At 40.7% G+C, this 18,889-nt stretch overlaps 1 protein-coding gene across 8 annotated transcripts in view; it reads right to left on the reverse strand.

The window, feature by feature from the left end:
* SYNE2 (spectrin repeat containing nuclear envelope protein 2) overlaps positions 1–18,889 on the reverse strand; it is a 337,489-nt gene that overhangs the window by 112,583 nt on the left and 206,017 nt on the right. For all 8 annotated transcript variants that reach the window (XM_049611445.1, XM_049611444.1, XM_049611443.1 and 5 more), the window contains 6 exons: positions 18,281–18,463; positions 17,367–17,504; positions 10,262–10,447; positions 5,588–5,710; positions 3,447–3,629; positions 652–783 (listed from right to left, as the gene is read on the reverse strand). In XM_049611445.1, coding sequence (XP_049467402.1) covers positions 652–783; positions 3,447–3,629; positions 5,588–5,710; positions 10,262–10,447; positions 17,367–17,504; positions 18,281–18,463 — 945 coding nt within the window. The remainder of the gene's footprint in view (positions 1–651; positions 784–3,446; positions 3,630–5,587; positions 5,711–10,261; positions 10,448–17,366; positions 17,505–18,280; positions 18,464–18,889) is intronic.

Genomic DNA, 18,889 nt, shown 5'->3' on the forward strand with positions numbered 1-18,889 from the left:
GAGTCCAACACCTAATAGGTGTGTGAGTCACCTTGGACCCCTCCGTAAGTCACTTGCCTTAGGTCTCACAGCTAGCAAGTGTTGCAACTGGCTTTGAATACCATAGCGATCGCCTGCCCAAACCAACCTGATGGTAGGATAGAAGCAGCTCTTTACAATCCTTGGCATACAATCAGGATATTTTTTGTAGAAGCACTAATTCGAAAACAAAGACTGAAAAAAAAAATCTCTAGCAATAGAGGGTTAACATACACACCACCGTAACTGGGCCCCACAGGATACTGTTAATTGTGACACATGGAAATGTTAGTTAGTGTATGAAACTCTTCATTACAACAGTGGTCAGGGTCTTTACCTGTGAAGCCCAGCCTGCCCACACTGCCTGCCCCCTATCTCAGAAAGCTAGACGTAAAGTCAGGTTGCCCAAATTTCCTGTGTTCCATCAGCTTGTTCAGTAGCAGAGCAAATTCAGACCCCAATGCACCTATTTTATGAAATAGGAACGTATAAAGTCAATACATACATAATATACCTTCAACTGGAAGAGAGAAGTAGGAAATACACCGGACCATCACAAAGGCTTCTAGACACCAATGGCTTAGTAAGTGATTACTGAAGGAACAGCAGGGCAAATAAATTAAAGAAACATACCTGTACCTGTGGCAGGTTGGCAGTTTGGTCTGGTGATATATGTTCATGGGAGAACTCGGCTGAATAATTATTTAAGATCTGCTTCAAATTTTCTATTTCCTCGTTGCATTCATTAGTCTGTTTTATGACTATCTATAAAATAACCCCCCCAAAAGAAGAATCTTTGTCATAACCTAAGGACTAGATTAATGGGTTACTTCCAATGTCCAACCCCACCACAAGTTTCAATTAATGACAGCAAATACAAACCCATATAGATTGCAATAGAAAATGGTAGCCTAAATACAGAGAGGAATGTTTGTAAAGCTGGCACCTGACTTTCTTGCTCTACTAGATGCCAGGACACCTTGGGCAGTGCTTGGAGTACAAGCATAATAAGACACACCTTTGCTCTTAGTATTTCCAGTCTAGTGGGCTTATTCTGGGAAGCATTTTTTATGGCATGTTAACATCCAGGTGCCAAGTTCTATGAAATTACTGCTATGTCATAACATGCTATTTTAATGCACACTCCATGTGATGCTTTCTATACTAGAAGGGTGATATTACTGATTCAGAGTGGAAAGGGCATCTGATTTGAAAGATGATGAATTTTCCCATTCCCGTCATATCCTCACCTGGTATCCCTTGGGGATCTGTGATGTACATTTTATGAGTAAGAGGTACAGGGTTCAAGAGCAGTCTGAGTTTGCAGGAAAAGGCAAAATTAACCAGAACAATACACTGAATCTAGTGTTAAGGAAGTAGTGAAGCTCACACCTATTTGTGTACTAAATTGTATGATCAAAGTATGACGGAAAGATAAAGTATAGATGTTTTCTTGGTATGCTACACAATGAAGCAAATGCCTTTTAAAAACTGCAAAGTTTCGGGCCAACACAAAATTCTTCCTTGTAGGGCACCTGGGTGGCTCAGTAGATCGGGTGGCTGACTTCAGCTCAGGTTGTGATCTCACAGCTCAAGAGTTAGACCATGCGTCGGGCTCTGTGCTGACAGCACGGAGCCTGGAGCCTGGAGCCTGGAGCCTGGAGCCTGGAGCCTGGAGCCTGGAGCCTGCTTTGGATTCTGGGTCTCCCTGTCTCTCTGCCCCTCCCCCGCTCACATTCTGTCTCTCTCTGTCTCTCAAAAATAAACATTAAAAAAACCTTTCTGAAAATTTTCTTTGTATTTTCTTTAATATTTAACCATAATTTTGGCTGTGAGCTGGAAATAAATAACTACGTTCGCTGCACACACCTGTTACCCCACCCTCGATAATGAGCTACATCCTATTACCCACCCCACCCCCCCAATAACTTGTCTTGTTTTCCACGGTGAGGGCACTTAAAATATCCAAAGTAGGACTTGAAAGAAATGTACCAGATTCTAATGATTTTCATTACCAGTGTCTTACTTAATTTTGAAATATATGAGATGACACTTGATTTCCACGAGCACAATAACATGGAAAATTTTAGCAGCACAGTCTGATACCTTACTTGGCACAAAATATAATTTCCTCTTCTATTTTCCCCTTCTCATCCTGTGAAGAAACCCCTTAAAAGCATAGTTATTTTCTTTTCCTGACCAGGAAACCAATAAAGCACAAAAAAAAGCTTAAAAATAATAGATCAAACTGTCTATTTCTTTCTGTTTTCTTCTCTTTATAATATTAAAAAGGAGTACACAGAGTGCCAGATCTTTTTTCTCCCTGTGGGTGCTAGACATCAGCTGATGAGCCAGGACAGAGAGATTTTATGAGCTAAGACTCAAACCAGAGATTACAGTATTCTCCAATCTTAGGAGAACACAAAGTAGCCAGCTAAATGGCAATGAAATTGAAGAGGGAGAAAGAGACAGCAGCTTTCTCCCTACAATCAGGTGGTGGTCAGGAAGGAGGGAAAATAACCTTTTCTCCTACCCCAACCTATCTAATCAGGAAAAGCAGGTGGAGGGGGGGAGGGTGTGGGATTTGCCAACAGAGTTGAAAAGTCTGTGGGATTTAAGGCTGTTTCAGCAACTTTCTCTTCTTGTGAAAGTGGTTGTTAACTTAGAAATGCAAATCAAAGAAAAATGTAATTTCTATCTAATAACGACTCCTGACTTGAGCCTGGAGATCAGTCAAAACATAAGAATTAACCCTCTGGGGAGATGCTGAAAGATGTCATCATTTAAAAGGAAGAGACCTTGATATGAAGAACGAATGATACCAGGAGTCTAGAAACACAGATTTTAGTCCTGTTTGTACACAAATGAATCTGGACACGAGTTAACTCGGTGGTCCTTCAGCAAGTGATCTAATAAGCTTCTGACTCCTGTCTCCTTATATATAAAAATAAAGGTGGCAGAGTGCCCCTTCTATCTGTATCCCATGTTTGAATAGAAAATAAGATGATTAATGGGAAAGTGACCAAGAGTATAAAGAGATTACTATAATGCTGGTTACTATAAGGGTCTCACGAGGTTTGCAAATACACTGCTCAGGTTTAAACCTTTCTCCACAGCATTTACCCACGTGTGTTTTCAATAACTGCAGGGCAGAATTAAACCGATCATAGTTATGCTTTAATGCCTTCAACTAAAGAAGAATAAGAACTGGGGAAATCACCTTAGCCTCATTTAAGCAGTAAGACACTCTCCTTTATCCAATGTCACATCCTGGATAATAATACCAGAAGAGACCAAAAAGAATCAACAGAGGCAGCATCTTGTGGTCACGGGAATCTCACCAACCCAACCATTAAAATTGAAAAGAAAACCAGCTTTTGCTGAACATTTTCAGCCAATAAAGTTGGCTATTATCACTCACTGCTCACCTTTAATAACTCATTTTGTTCCTGAGTCACATTTTCCAACAATTTTATATCTTGTAAAAGCTGATTCGTCCACTGAAACACAGGGAGAGGCTTCATTCCTGTCTGGGGCAACCTCAGTTCTACTTGGTAAGACACTATTTCAGCAATGGTTTTCTTCATGGGACGTATGTTTTCAAGTATGACCTTAATTATATCAGAGAAGCATGGTACGTAAATGAAAAGAAATGGCCACTGCTGAATCTGTTCAAAATTAAAATACTGTATGATTTAGTCTTTAATCTATAGTTTTGATTTTTTTTTAAGTTTTTTATTTTTATTTTATTGTTTTATTTTTTAGAGAGAGAGAGAGAGAGAGAACAAGCTGGGATGGGGGCAGAGAGAGAGGAAGAGAGAGAGAATCACAAGCAGGCTCCGCACTGTCAGTGCGGAGCCTGATGTGGGGCTTGAACCCACAGACCATGGGATCATGGCCTGAGTCGAAATCAAGAGTCTGATGCTTAACCAAATGAGCCACCCAGATGCCCCTAAATTGTGATTTTTAAAGCATTTCCTTGGGGGGCGCCTGGGTGGCTCAGTCCGTTAAGCGGCCGACTTCAGCTCAGGTCATGATCTCGCCATCCGTGAGTTTGAGCCCCGCGTCGGGCTCTGTGCTGACAGCTCAGAGCCTGGAGCCTGTTTCAGATTCTGTGTCTCCCTCTCTCTGCCCCTCCCCCATTCATGCTCTGTCTCTCTCTGTATCAAAAATAAATAAATGTTAAAAAAAAAAAATTAAAAAAAAAAAAAGCATTTCCTTGGCTCAGGCTGAAAAGAACTCTTAGATCACTTGTGCCCCTATAGTGAAAGGTCTCTGGAAAGAATGCCTGGGGCAAGAGTAAACCCGCAGCACCAAGTTCTGCGTTTGGACCACCCTTGCCTTCCTTCTCTCCCTCCCTGACTCTCTGAAGAACTGTTGCTTTGCTTTGTGCCACCAGGCAGTGAGCTGTGCAAGGGCAGTTTCTGCCTCTTTCTGCCTCTTACTCACTTTCATAGCAATCGCACGTAGCATGGGGCTTCCTATAGTGCAGGCCCTCAAAAGGTGCTTATTGAATTGTCCTGCCAAATTCCCTAAGTCCCAAAAGTATAATTATATTTTGCTTCAAAGCCATCGGTTCCGTAAAAACCCAGACTTACATAATCTATAAATGCGAAGAGATTATGCCCTTTACTAAGAACTTCCTATCTATCACTTTCTTTAATCGTCACAACAACCCTGGGAGGTAGGTATCAGAACCGCCATTTCACAATAAGGAAACTGGGTTCACAGAAGTTAGAAGACCCCGGGGAGGTCAGGCTATAAGAGGTAGGGCTGGGAGTTGAAGCCAGGCCTGCCTGATTCCCAAGCACACGCTGCTGACTGCTAGGCTGAGAGGAAATCCGTGTCTGTGTGCTGTTTAATATGCCCCGGGTCCTATGCTAGAGGCTCTGTATCCACTGTAATCATCCAAGTACCCTCGCCACAATACCAACGCGCAGTAGGAGAATTCCAGAAATGTTAACTAATTGCTGAAAGTCACACAGCCTGTAAGCAGTGTAGTTGGGTCTAAAACCCAGTTCTCCTGACTTCGAGGCTGAAAGCCTTGAACTATTAAACACCGGGATTTGACTTGATGGTAAAACTTCCAAACTTTGAAGTTTTCAGAAGAAATTCAGGAAAAAATAACCAATAGAAGTTATTTTTATACAGATAGTACTGTATGATTTAACACATGATATGTGTCATTCATATCTAGTTTTCAACTTTATTTTGCTATTACTCTGGCAGGATTAAGTACTTTTTAGTCAGATCACATTATTATATGTTTTAAAACATAATAAATAATAGGGGCACCTGGGTGGCTCAGTCGGTTAGGCATCCGACTTCGGCTTGGGTCATGATGTCATGGCTCATGAGTTCAAGCCCCGTGTCAGGTTCTGTGCTGACAGCACAAATCCTGTGTCCCTCTCTCACTCTGCCCCTTTCCCACTCATGCTCATTATTCTCTTTCTCTCTCTCTCTCTCAAGAATAAATAAAACTTAAAAAAAAAATAATAAACATGTTTAAAGCATGAACATAATAAGTATTATGAGAGAACATTTCTAATAATGATCCATGCATACTTACCTCCCCATGCTTAAGATGTTCTTCAGGCGAAAAATCAAATATTTCTTTGGATAAGAGGATAGCTTTGATTTTTGAAACCTTTTTGTCCATTGATTTTACTTCAGTTTCAATAGCAACCACATCCTAGAATTTCAGGAACAAGAAAACATTCATGTAGTATATATTGTATGTTAATAACCTATAAAACACAATTTATTGCCATGTATTCTGTTCTCCAATTTAGGCAAAAATGTTTGCCACGTACACCTCTTAAAAATTAACCAAGTGAGAGGCACCTGGCTGTTTCAGCTGGAAGAGCACGCAACTCTTGATCTCAGGGTTGTGAGTTTGAGCCCCACATGGGGTGTAGAGATTACTTAAACAAATAAAACTAAAAAATAAAAATAAAAATAAAAAAAATAACCAAGTGTATCTTCAACAAATGATGTTGAAGATACTGGACATGCAAAGAATGAAACTGGACCACTTTCTTTTTTTTTCTTTTTTTTTTCTTTTAGAAAGAGAGTGAGAACAGCAAGGGAGAGGCAGAAGAGGAGAAGGAGGAAGGGAGAGAATCCTAAGCAGAATCCATGCTGTACATGCAGCCAATGTGCGGCTCGATCTCCCAAACCATGAAATGATGATCTGGGCCAAAATCAAGAATCAAGAGTTGGATGCTTAATCGGCTGAGCCACTCAGGCGCCCTGAAACTGAATCACTTTCTTACACCATACACAAAAATAAATTCAAAATACATTAAAGACCTAAATATGAGACCCGAAACCATAAAAGTCCTAGACGAGAACACAGGCAGTAACCACTTTGGCATCAGCCTTTACAGTATCTTTCTAGATATGACTCCTAAGGCAAGGGAAACAAAAGCAAAAATAAACGATTGCCTCTATGTCAAAATAAAAAGCTTCTGCATAGCAAAAGAAACAATCAACAAAACTAAAAGACAACCTATTGAATGGGAGAAGATACTTGCAAATGACATATCCAATACAAGATTAGTACCCAAGATGACAACTCAACACACACAAAAACAAATAATCCAATTTAAAAATGGGCAGGGGTGGTGCCTGGGTGGCTGAGCTCGTTAAGCAGCAACTCTTGATTTTGGCTCAGGTCCTGATCCCATGGTTCATGAGTTTGAGCTCCCACTGTCAGCTCTGAACCTGCTTGGGATCCTCTTGCCCCTCCACTCTCTGCCCCTCCCCCCCCCACCCCCCGTGTGTGTGTGTATGGGGGGGGGTGGGTGTGTGCATGCACACGAGCATGCACACACGCTCTCACTCTCTTAAAAAATAATTTATTATAAATTAAAAAAAATATTTAAAATAAAAATGGGCAGAAGATGTGAACAGCCATTTCTCCAAACAAGACATCCAGATGGCCAACAGACACATGAAAAGATGCTCAACATCACTCATCATCAGGGAAATACAAATCAAAACCACAAAGAGATGTCACCTCACACCTGTCAGAACGGCTGAAATAAAAAACACAAGAAACAACAAGTGTTGGTGAAGCTGTGGAGAGAAAAGAATCCTTGTGCAAACCGGTGGGAATGCAAACTGGTGCAGCCACTGTGGAAAACAGTAGAGGTTCCTCAAAAAATTAAAAATAGAATTACCATATGATCCTGTAATTCCATTACCAGTAACAAATACAAAAACACTAATTAAAAAAAAATTTTTTTAACATTTATTTATTTTTGAGACAGAGAGAGAGAGAGCATGAACAGGGAGGGTCAGAGAAAGAGGGAGACACAGAATCTGAAACAGGCTCCAGGCTCTGAGCTGTCAGCACACAGCCCGATGCGGGGCTCAAACCCACAGACTGTGAGATCATGACCTGAGCCGAAGTCGGACGCTTAACCGACTGAGCCACCCAGGCGCCCCTACAAAAACACTAATTTAAAAGATATAGCACTCCTATATTTATTGGAGCATTATTTACAATAGCCAAATTATGGAAACAACCCAAGTGCCCATGGATAGATGAATGCATAAAGAAGATGTGGTATATATACAATGGAGTATTACTCAACCATTAAAAAGAATGAACACTTGCCATTTGCAACCACATGGATGGATCACACAATGCCAAGTGAAATCAGCCAGTCAGAGAAAGAAAATACCATATGAACAAGGTATGGTACAAAACAAATGAACAAGGAAAAAAAGAGACAAACCAAGAAACAGCCTCTTAAGTATAGAGAACAAACTGATGGTTACCAGAGAAAAGGTGGGCAGAGGGATAGGTGAAATATGTGATAGAGATTTAGAGTATACTTATTGTGATGAGCACTGAGGAATGTACAGAACTGTTGAATCACTATATTGTACACCTGAAACTAATATAACACTATATGTTAACTGTATTAGAATTAAAAAAAAAAAAAAAGCCTAACAAAGTGTATGTAGATGTTAACTGCTTTCAATAAAAAAGTCATTCCTTTATTAGCATACCACACTACAAAGCACTGCTTATACCTTGCTGAGTTAAAACTCCTCATAAGGCCAACTTTCAATTTCTTAAACTATGAGAACAAAAGTATTATGCATTTGAATAAATTTTATTAAGTTTATTTTTTTAGTAATCTCTATGGTCAATGTGGGGCTCAAACTCATGACCCCAAAATCAAGAGTTGCACACATTTCTGACTGAGCCAGCCAGGCACCCATGAATCAATTAAAAAAAAAATTTTTTTTTTTAATGTTTATTTATTTCTGAGACAGAGCATGAGTCGGGGAGGGGCAGAGAGAGAGGGAGACACAGAATCTGAAGCAGGCTCTAGGCTCTGAGCTGTCAGCACAGAGCCCGACGTGGGGCTCGAACTCACAAACCATGGAGATCATGACCTGAACCGAAGTCGGTCAGTCACTCAACCGGCTGAGCCACCCAGGCGCCCCTTCAATTTTTAATTCTCAATATCTATGAACTCTTTAGATTTATCTTTGGAATGTGTTTAAACACTTGAATACAAGTGGGTCTACAATTTAAAAATTTCTACCACTTCAAGTAAAATGACAAAGTCACCCTTGGAAAACCAACACAAAAGAAGCTGGAAAAATTGACAGGATTTTCTTGCCAATCCCCTAATGAACTATTGTCATGCAGAGTCACAGATCATTTGTCTGGTGGTTATTCTCTCATCAGTGTCAACCTCTAGGACTTGGCCAACAACATAGAACAGTGAAAAGGCTGCAGCATGTGTAATAAACCTACATATGGAAGAACACGTGATACAAAACCATAAATGCATGAGTACGTGCTACAAACTCTACATATTGAAATCCACTTGCACTGTAAGAAGGCCTTTTAGACCTTTACTTAAAGAGAGCTAAATACAGACACACTGTAACAACCAAAAGGTACAGCTCATAATGAAGGGGATAGGAAACTACACGGGAATAGACTGAGGGTTTCAGGGGCACCTCAGTGGTTCAGTTGGTCCAACTCTTGATTTCAGCTCAGGTCACGATCTCATGATTTATGAGTTCGAGCCTCCTCGATGGGCTCTGCGTTGATAGCCAGGAGCCTGTTAGGGATTGTCTGTCTCCCTCTCTCTCTGCCCCTCCCCTGCTTGGGTGCACGCACCTACATGCACTCTCTCGCTCTCTCAAAAAATAAATAGAACTTAAAAAGTAAAAACGAAATAGACTGAAGGTTTCAAATTAAAGCAGTCTGGAGCCATCTAATATCAGATAAGCGTAACTTTACAAGCAAATGAAGTAATGAATACAGCAACTTCCTAGTGATATCTTCAAGTTACAAAGAAAAGTTAAATTATATTGAAATTATTTTTTGCATCTTATATTGAAAAGGGTATACGAAAATAAACCCTATCTCTTAGGGTAATTTCGATCAAAAGTTATAGAAGCATTTAAAAACCTTGGAATAAGCTTCAATAACCAAGAATGTTTAGCAATCATTATCCTGAAGTTACACAAGTGTGGCATAGGCAATGTAACAGAAACAAAAAGTAAATAATTAATTGTACCTGCCTTTGCTATATGACTTGATCCTTAAATAAATGCCTCACACGTTTCAAGCTGAAATAAATAAAATTATTTCAAAATCTGGTGGCTGCCATACAGCAGCCCCTCAGCAAATATTTGTTATTGGTCAGTGAAGACTTGGGAGGTTATCTGTTCAAGTCCCTCTTTGCTAATTTGTGTGTTTATATCAACTATTATCGTCTCTCTGACAAAGAGAAAACGGTGAGCTTATTTGATGAGGATACTTTCCTTTAAATAGACCACTTCTGGACCAAAAATGGGGATATGCACTACAAAATAAAAGTTGCAAATTAAAGTAAAATTGGGGCCCCTGGGTGGCTCAGTGAGTTAAGCATCCAACTCTTGGTTTTGGCTCAGGTCCTGATCTCACTGTTGGTGAATTCAAGCCCTAAGTCGGGCTCTGTGCTGACAGCGTGGAGCCTGCTTGAGATTCTCTGTCTCCCTCTTTCTCTGCCCCTGCCCCACTCACACACTCTCTCTCTCTCAAAATAAATAAAGTTAAAAAAATTAAAGTAAAATACAATTCAAGAAATAAGAGCATAAGTGAAATATGTACCAGATCAGTATGTCTTCATATAGTTAAGAGTTTATTAGTGGTATAACTCTAATTTACTAAATGAAATATAAATTAAAAATAAGAAATCACATCTTTGTAGTGTCAACTTACATCAGCCATCCGTTGAATCTGTGGAAGGCTCTCCATGATTTTTTGTTGTAAATCTGCCACTTGACGACTTAACTCTTGTACAGATTGTGCTAAATCATCAGTTTCAAAAATTATTGACAAGTCTTCTAGATCCATGAACACTGAATGTAAAAGATTATGTTTCTGTTCCGAATCTTCCAAAGCCATCTGCACAATGGAAAACAAGGAAAAAAGAGAGAGAACATCAAGATACTAAAAGAGGTTGATTAATATTGAAATTGGAGAAAATTTTCTAACTGTATATAGTGTGGCATATTAACTAGACTTACTGTGGTGATCATTTTGCAATACATGCAAATATCAAATCATTTCACTGCACATCTGAAACTCTTATAATGTGTGTCAATTGCACCTTAGTAAGAAAATTTTAAATCCGAGAATTTTAAAACTGCCTCAGCATTTCAAACTCCTATTCATTTCATTTCATAATAAGACACTGGGGGTGGTTCAGTCAGTTAAGCATCGGACTCTTGATTTGGGCTCAGGTCATGATCACAAGGTTGTGAGATCAGGCTCCACACTGGGCATGGAGCCTGCTTGAGATATTCTGTCTCTCTCTCTCTCTCTCTCTCTCATCTCTCTCTCTCTCTCTCTCTCTCTCTCTCTCTCTCTCTCGTCTCTCTCTGCCCCACCCCTCTCTCTCTCCCTCTGCCCTTCTCCTGCTCACACTCTTGCTCTCAAAAAAAAAACCCCACTTTAATCATAATAAAATAGTAAACACTATATTGTAAACAGCATTGGGTGACTTTGGAGTGTACCCCATTTTGGTGGGCTCCCAGCAGCTATTATATACCATGCAACCCTGCTCCTCCAGCCATCAGTAAAAGAACCAGGAACACCTGACCTGCGGTCCATCCCTCTGTCATCTGAAATCCGGGCCAAGAAAGCCATTCAGGCTCTCTCTAATTGGCTGGACTTGTAACTTTGGGAATGTGAATTCGAGAGAAAGAGGTACACGAAGTGAGGATTAGGAATGAAGAGGCAATCCTGTGGCTTGTCAGTCCTGGTGTCGATGTCCTCACGTGGCCTTACCACATGATGCCACCGACTTCCATGAGGCGTCCCTACGGTTTGAGTTGACCTGAATAACCTGACACCAAAGGGACTCTATCTGATAAAACCAAATGAAAGAGAAAAACATCCATTTTTACAGTTTCTTAGACATTCCTCCTTATAATTTTTTTCTTTCTTCTTTTAACAATGATAATGTATTAACTAACTTTCGAACTTAAGATTTCAAGATATCTCAGCCACCAACTGGAAATGTTTAACCTAGCGTAGTCTTCAGGTGATTCCATAAAACATAATATGGTATGAGAAAGAACATTTACTTAATTCAATTAGAATTCTGGTCTCTAAAATTTTTTAGGTTATTCAGAATTTTATGTTGTCCTTATTTGAAATCCTAGAAGGAGAAAACTTTATGGAAAACAAAATTTAAAACCAATGCGTTTTGGTTTTTTTTAACCAACAATACCATTTTACAATAGCATCAAAAAATATAAAATACTTAGGGATAAATTCAACAATGTACATGTAAGACCTATACACTAAAGATTATGAAACACCACTGAGAGAAATTAAAAAGGACCAAAATAAAGAGATCTATCGTGTTGCTGGATTGGAACAGTCAATACGGTTAACAGTCAATACGGTTAAGATGTCAGTTCTCGCCAAACTGATCTACAGATTTAATGCAATCCACTCAAAATTCCAACAGTCCTCTGTATATTGACAAGCTGATGCCAAAACTTACGCTGAATTGCAAAAGACCCAGATTAGTCAAAAGAAATTTGAAAAAGAACTAGTTGTAGAAATTATGCTACCTGATTTCAAGACTTACTCTATGGCTATAGTAATCCAGACTGGGTCACATCAGTGAAAGAACAGGCACATAGATCAGCAGAAAGAAACAGAGAGTCTAGAAATAGACCCACGTCTACAACATGGCAACTGATTTTAAATAAGGCACCAAAGTAATTCATTGGTGAGTCTTTTCACCAAATGGTGTGGGAACACTCAGATATTCCCACAGAAAAAAGTGAACCTTCATACAATGTACAAAAACAAACTTGAAATGGATTCAGGACCTAAGAGTAAGAATTAAAACTATACAGGGGCACCTGGGTGGCTCAGTCAGTTAAGCCACCGACTTCAGCTCAGGTCACGATCTCACGATTTGTGAGTTCAAGCCCCACGTTGGGCTCTGCACTGACAACTCAGAGCCTGAAGCCTGCTTCCGATTCTGTGTCTCCCTCTCTCTTTCTGCCTGCTCCCTGCTCACACTCTGTCTCTCTCTCTCAAAAATAAATAAACATTAAAAAAATAAAAATAAAAAAGAATTAAAACTATACAATTTCTTGAAGAAAAGACAGGAAACCATCGTAGCCCTGGGTTAGGTAAAGATTTCTTACATACAACACAAAAGGATAAGCCATGAAAGAAAAATATTAAAAATTGGATTCCATCAAATTACCAACATTTGCTCTCTGAAAGACAATATTGGAAGAATGAAAAGCCACAGACTGAGAGAATATGTGTAAATCATATATGTGTTAAAGGACTGCTTTTAGAACATTTTATAAATAATACTTACAATTCAATAATAGAAAGACAACCCAATTAAAAACTTCAATAGACATTTCACAAAGGAAGCATACAAATGACAAACACATAAGTAAATGTTCAAATAAATAAATTATTAGTCATAAAGAAAGGCCATTTATTTATTTATTTATTTATTTATTTAACGTTTATTTATTTTTGAGACAGAGAGAGACAGAGCACGAACAGGGGAGGGTCAGAGAGAGAGGGAGACACAGAATCTGAAACAGGCTCCAGGCTCTGAGCTGTCAGCACAGAGCCCGACGCGGGGCTCGAACTCACGGACCGTGAAATCATGACCTGAGCCGAAGTCGGACGCTTAAACGACTGAGCCACCCAGGCGCCCCAAGAAAGGCCATTTAAACCACAATGAGATACCACTACACGTCACTGCAATGGCTAAAATTTACAAGATGATATCAAGTGCAGGTGAGAATATGGAGCCATTAGAACTCATATGGCCAGTTGGACTGAAAAATGGGAGTTGAGCCATTTTGGAAAACAATGTGACCATTTCTTATCCATTTAAAGACCTACCATAAAAGCCAAAATCATACTCCTAGGCATCTACCAAATGAAATGAAATGAAGACATACATCCACACAAAGATTTGCATATGACCATTCACAGCTCTGCTTACAGTAGCCTGTAAGACCCCCTGATCCCCACCTCCTGATACTCAGGCCCTTATAATCAACTCCTTTGAAATGTAGGTTGGGCTTACTAATTTACTTGCTGATTTACTACTGGCTCTACTGATTCCTTACTGAGATGTCACTTCCAAGATTAGGTTATAAAAAGACTGTTTCTGTCTTGGGGGCTCTCTTTTTTAGATCGTTCATGGTGAGGAAAGTCAGCTACCAGGCCATGAGGCAGTTTTGTGGGGGAGGGCCACAGGTCTGTATATAGAAGTAGATCTTCTGAGGCCTGCCAACAGCCAAGTGAATGACCTTGGAAGTGCATCCTGTCTTCTCCCTCACCCACAGCGAGGCGTGACTGCATTCTTACAAGAGACCTTGAGCCAGAGGCACTCAGCTAAGTCGCGCTTGAATTCCTGACCCACAGAAACTGAGATAATAAATGTCTGTTGTTTTAAGCTGCTAACCTAGCATAGTCCAAAACTTGAAATAAGCCAATGTCCATTAACTGGTGAAGGGATAAACATGTTGCATATTTCCACAAATGGAACACTACTCAACAATCAAAAGAATGATCTATAAACATTAACAATCTGGATGAATCTTGAAAACATTACACCAAGTAAGTCAGGTAAAAAAGGCTGTATACTATACGATTCTCTTTACAGGACATTGTGGAAAGAGGAAGAGGAAACTCTGAGGTGATGGAGATGTGCTTTATATTGACGGTAGTGGTGGTTGTTACACAATCGTATCCCTTTATCAAAACTCATCAGTTGCACACTTAAAATAGACATATCTGGGGGCACCTGGCTGGCTCAGTTGGTAGAGCATGCAACTCTTTGTAATGTAATGTCATGTCATGTAAAATGTAATCTTATTTTATTCTATTTTAGAGAGAGAGAGAGAGAGAGAGAGCGAGCACATATAAGCAGGGCAGAGGGGCAAAGGGAGAGAGAGAATTCTTAAGCAGGCTCCACATTCAATTCAAAGGCCAAGGTAGGGCATGATCCCATGCCCCTGGGATCATAACCTGAGCCACCAAGGTGCCCCAGTAGAGCACGCAACTCTTGACTGTGGGGTCATGAGTTCAAGCCCCACAGCTCTACACAGTTGGGTGTAGAGCTTATTAAAAAACACATAGGGGCGCCTAGGTGGCTCAGTTGGTTAAGCATCCGACCCTTGATTTCAGCTCAGGTCATGATCTTATGGGTTCATGAGTTCAAGCCCTGCATCAGGCTCTGTGCAGACACTGCAGAGCCAGCTTGGGACTCTCTCTCTCCCTCTCTCTACTGCTCCCCTGCGCTCTCTCTCAAAAATAAAATAAACAGTAAAAAATATATATATGCATATATTATGTGTGTATTTTACTATATGTAAATTATACCTCAATGAAATTGAGTAAAAAAACAATTTGTCTATTTTTACAAAGAAAATTTATGTTTCAATAATTCTTAACTACAACAGCAGTATTTCTGGAATCATCTTTGGGTTACAAAAAGATTTTTACAAATACAATCCAGGTAGAAGCTTAGTTGGGAGTTTTGATACTTCTTCAAGAGACATTTTTAAATATCAATGCCTGGTAATGCTAAAAAAGTAGAAAAGGGTATCTTAAAAGTAGAACAACTATTTTCAAAATAGGGACAAAATGGGATATTCACATATGACTAGTTGTTTGAGACTTACTTCCCATTGGAGGATTTATGAGGATACCTTCTACAGTAAATCAGCCTTCTCTTGTGCCTACTTCCTCTAGCTCAGAAAGTAGAGTTAGACTAAGTTCTAGTTCATACACTAAGGCCAGCAAATTAGAATGTCCTCATGACTGAGATTCTTTCACACATCACATTTGGGTCAGCAGAAGACAGGAAAATTAGAGATGCTTTTGCCTGAACTCACTCTTGTAAATTTGTTTTAAACTCATAACAAGCATTTGAGGAAAAGAGTATCATTCCTCTCTTCTGTCTTTGCAAACTCCTTGCAACTGGTGGAAAATACAGGCAATTTAAAATAAAAGATGACAGGGGCACCTGGGTGGCTCAGTTAAGCATCCAGCTTTGGCTCAGGTCATGATCTCGCGGTCCGTGGGTTTGAGCCCCGCATCGGGCTCTGTGCTGACAGCTCAGAGCCTGGAGCCTGCTTCGGATTCTGTGTCTCCCTCTCTCTCTGCCCCTCCCCTGCTCATTCTATCTCTCAAAAATGAATAAACATTAAAAAAAAATTTTTTTAAATCAAAGAGGACAGGGGTGCCCGGGTGGCTCAGTTGGTTAAGCGTCCAACTCTTGATCTCAGCTCAGGTCATGATCTCATGGTTTGTGAGACTGAGCCCCACACTGGGCTGTACGTTGACAGCATAGAGTATGCTTGGGATTCTCTCTCCCTCTCCTCTGCCTCTCTCTCAAAATAAATAAATAAATAAAACATTTTATAAGCAAAGAAATTTCATTAATAAAATAAAATAAAGGACAGGCTATAGGGATGTGGAAAGCCAACCCGAGAGCTGGGGGCAGAAATCACAGGCAAGGGGAAGAAAAGAAACAAATGGGTGAAAGGCAGCATCGTTACAACTGTTACCATGGGGGGAAATGTGCCAACAAATCTCAAACATCTGGGAGGTATAAAGGAAGCTGTCTACTTGGGAATACACTGTGCTATTCTAAAGATATAAAGGAGCTGGATCAACGCTGAGGTCTGATTACTCGAAGAACTGTTGTAGAATAAACCTTTTCCTAAGAAGATTCCTTCTTGCGGTTTAAATAATATGAGACAAGAAAATATGCCTTCGCAATAAAACTTAAGCCAATACTTGGCATCTGGAAGATCTCTTGCAGTCATGGCCCTGGGTAGGAAAATACTCTCATTTGTTTTGTCTTTGTAAGCTAGCATGGAGACATCAGGCACCAAAATGGACAGGGCATTTGGCAACATGGCATGCTTGAACTAGAAGGAACTACGGACTCGTTTTCTAATGCTGTGCAACTAATGACCACAAACTTCGCAGCTTAAAATAAAACAAATTGATTATCTCGTAGTTTTCATGGCTCCAGAATACAGGCATAGCTTAGGAAGGTCCTTGGCTATTACAAGGCCATCACAAGCCTGCTATTAAGGTGCCATCTGGAGCACAGTTTCTCTTCCAAGTTCATTTAGGTTGTTGGGAGAATTCAGCCAGTTTTCCTGCTGGCTGTTGGCTGGGGGGTCACTCTCTGCTTCTAAAGGCTGCCCAAGGGTCCTAGCCCCACGGGCCTCTCCTAATATCACAGCTCACCTCATCAAGCCAGCTGGAGAATCTCTCTAGTCTGCTATTAGGGAGTCTTATAATCATATAAACATGATCAATCATGTATTCATGGGATTGACTATCCCATTACCTTAGCCATATACTATAACCTAGTTAATAGAGTGGCTATCTCATCACATACTCTCATATTCCTGCCCACACTCAAGGAGAGGGGGTTATATAGGTTGTGTACACCGGGGGCAGGAATATTGGGAGGCTTCTTAGAATTCTATTGACCAAAACCATCCCTATTCACTGCAACACCCTCACTTCACAGATGGGGGGAAACCGAGGCCCATGGAGGAAAACAATAAATTACCCGAAAAGTCATATAGGAGTTATCAGGACAGAAAGAACTAGACCCTGGCCTCCAAAATCCCTGTCTAAAGCCTGCCACTGTCCCAACCTTCCTTCTGCCACTTGGCATGACTGAAGATAAGGTTGTTCTTCAGGAGAACAGGGGGGCAGCACCGCGAAGGGGAGCTATACCACTCGTCATTGTGTAGCTTCCAGACGCAGGAAGAAATGAAAGAACCCTTACCTGAAGGGTGCTAGCGTGCTGACTCAGCATCTTTGAAGAGTCATAGTCAGCAGGATTAGCCAGCAAACGGCTGGTATTTTCTGTCCAAGCCTCAGTACTCTTCAAAAGGTCATGATATGCCTCCATCTTAAGTATGGCCTGTGAAAGAAAGGCACGAGCAAATAGTCTGACTCGTTCCACTTGAGTCAAGTGATTCTTCAATGGAGAATTTGTTACCGTAAATCAGGCCCTGCAGGGTTCCACTCCCTGTGGCTGGGGCAACTCGCCCACCCCCTCCAGGTTTTCACATTTCTAACTTTTAAGACTAACCCCGACCATAGGTAGAAAGGATTTAAGAAGTTGTACCCTAATGCTATGGGTCTCAGGAACAGTTCTCAGTTAGCCTTGCAACTAGTCTGGTTCCCATTTTATGCTTCATTCTGAAAACTGGATTCGTATTTTGTCTTCCCATGCAGGGCCTTGTCTTAGTATATCCCAGTTCCTCTGGCACTAGGCTCCTGCCTCGTTCTTGCTGGATTACATGTACAACTCACCCACCACGACCCCTATTTGGAAGGGAGGGAGAAAGTGTCTTGTTCCTGAATGACATTCTTTCTTGTTGCTGGCTCCCTGCAGGGACTCTTGAGGTTGTTTGTTGGAAATGCCCATTGCCTATTGGGAAACCCAATGCTCTCCTGGACTCCTGCTGCGGTCCGACTTTTGGACACCTGCTTCTGCTTGCCCAGACTTCCTGCTGATTACAGCAGTTAAATCTGTCCTCCCGGCGCCCACCTGACCCTATCATCTGGCTCTAGCTTCAGAACCCGAAACTGGCAATTCAAGGGAAAATGGCTGCCTCAGAATATATATTTTAGTTTTGTTTTAAAGCCCTTTCAATACAAGCTAAGCGTAGTTATCACGTGTTACTGTCATACCTTATTTAACTGTGAGGTTCTAGACTCTGCTCTCTGCGACACTTGCTGATACTGCTGGAAAGGAATCATCAAGTTATCCATCCATTCTTGAGCCTGTCCTGGATCCTGTTCAACAATGTCCTGCACTTCAGAATCCAGCTCATTTAGCTTGGAATGCCAGAGATCTAGCTCGTCCCACATTTTCTGGAGAAGGAAAATCATGAGTCACTTTGAACGCAGAGGTCCTGGTTCATTGTGTTAATTCCTAGACTTTGCACTGTATTTGCACCTGTAAGTGCTACCAAAACAACATCACAGGCACACTTATTCACTTATGCCCCCAAACGACTTGTGACCTAAATTGGAAAACACCATTTCTGAGGTCTCTTGGTCTACCTATATTTGTTTCACGAACAGAATTGGCTGTAAGGGAGCAGAAAGACCTAGACATTTCCGGAGACAAATGACACCGAACAAGGTCAATATAACCTTAGTCTTTAAGAGTGATGAGGTAACATTATGTTTAAAAGGGGCTTCAGTTAATCACACACACAGACAGACACACACACACACACACACACACGCATCCTCACGCGCGCCTGTGTGTGTGTGTATTTAATCTAGAAGACA

This window comes from Panthera uncia (assembly GCF_023721935.1).
Source record: "Panthera uncia isolate 11264 chromosome B3 unlocalized genomic scaffold, Puncia_PCG_1.0 HiC_scaffold_1, whole genome shotgun sequence".
NCBI classification, from domain to species: domain Eukaryota; kingdom Metazoa; phylum Chordata; class Mammalia; order Carnivora; family Felidae; genus Panthera; species Panthera uncia.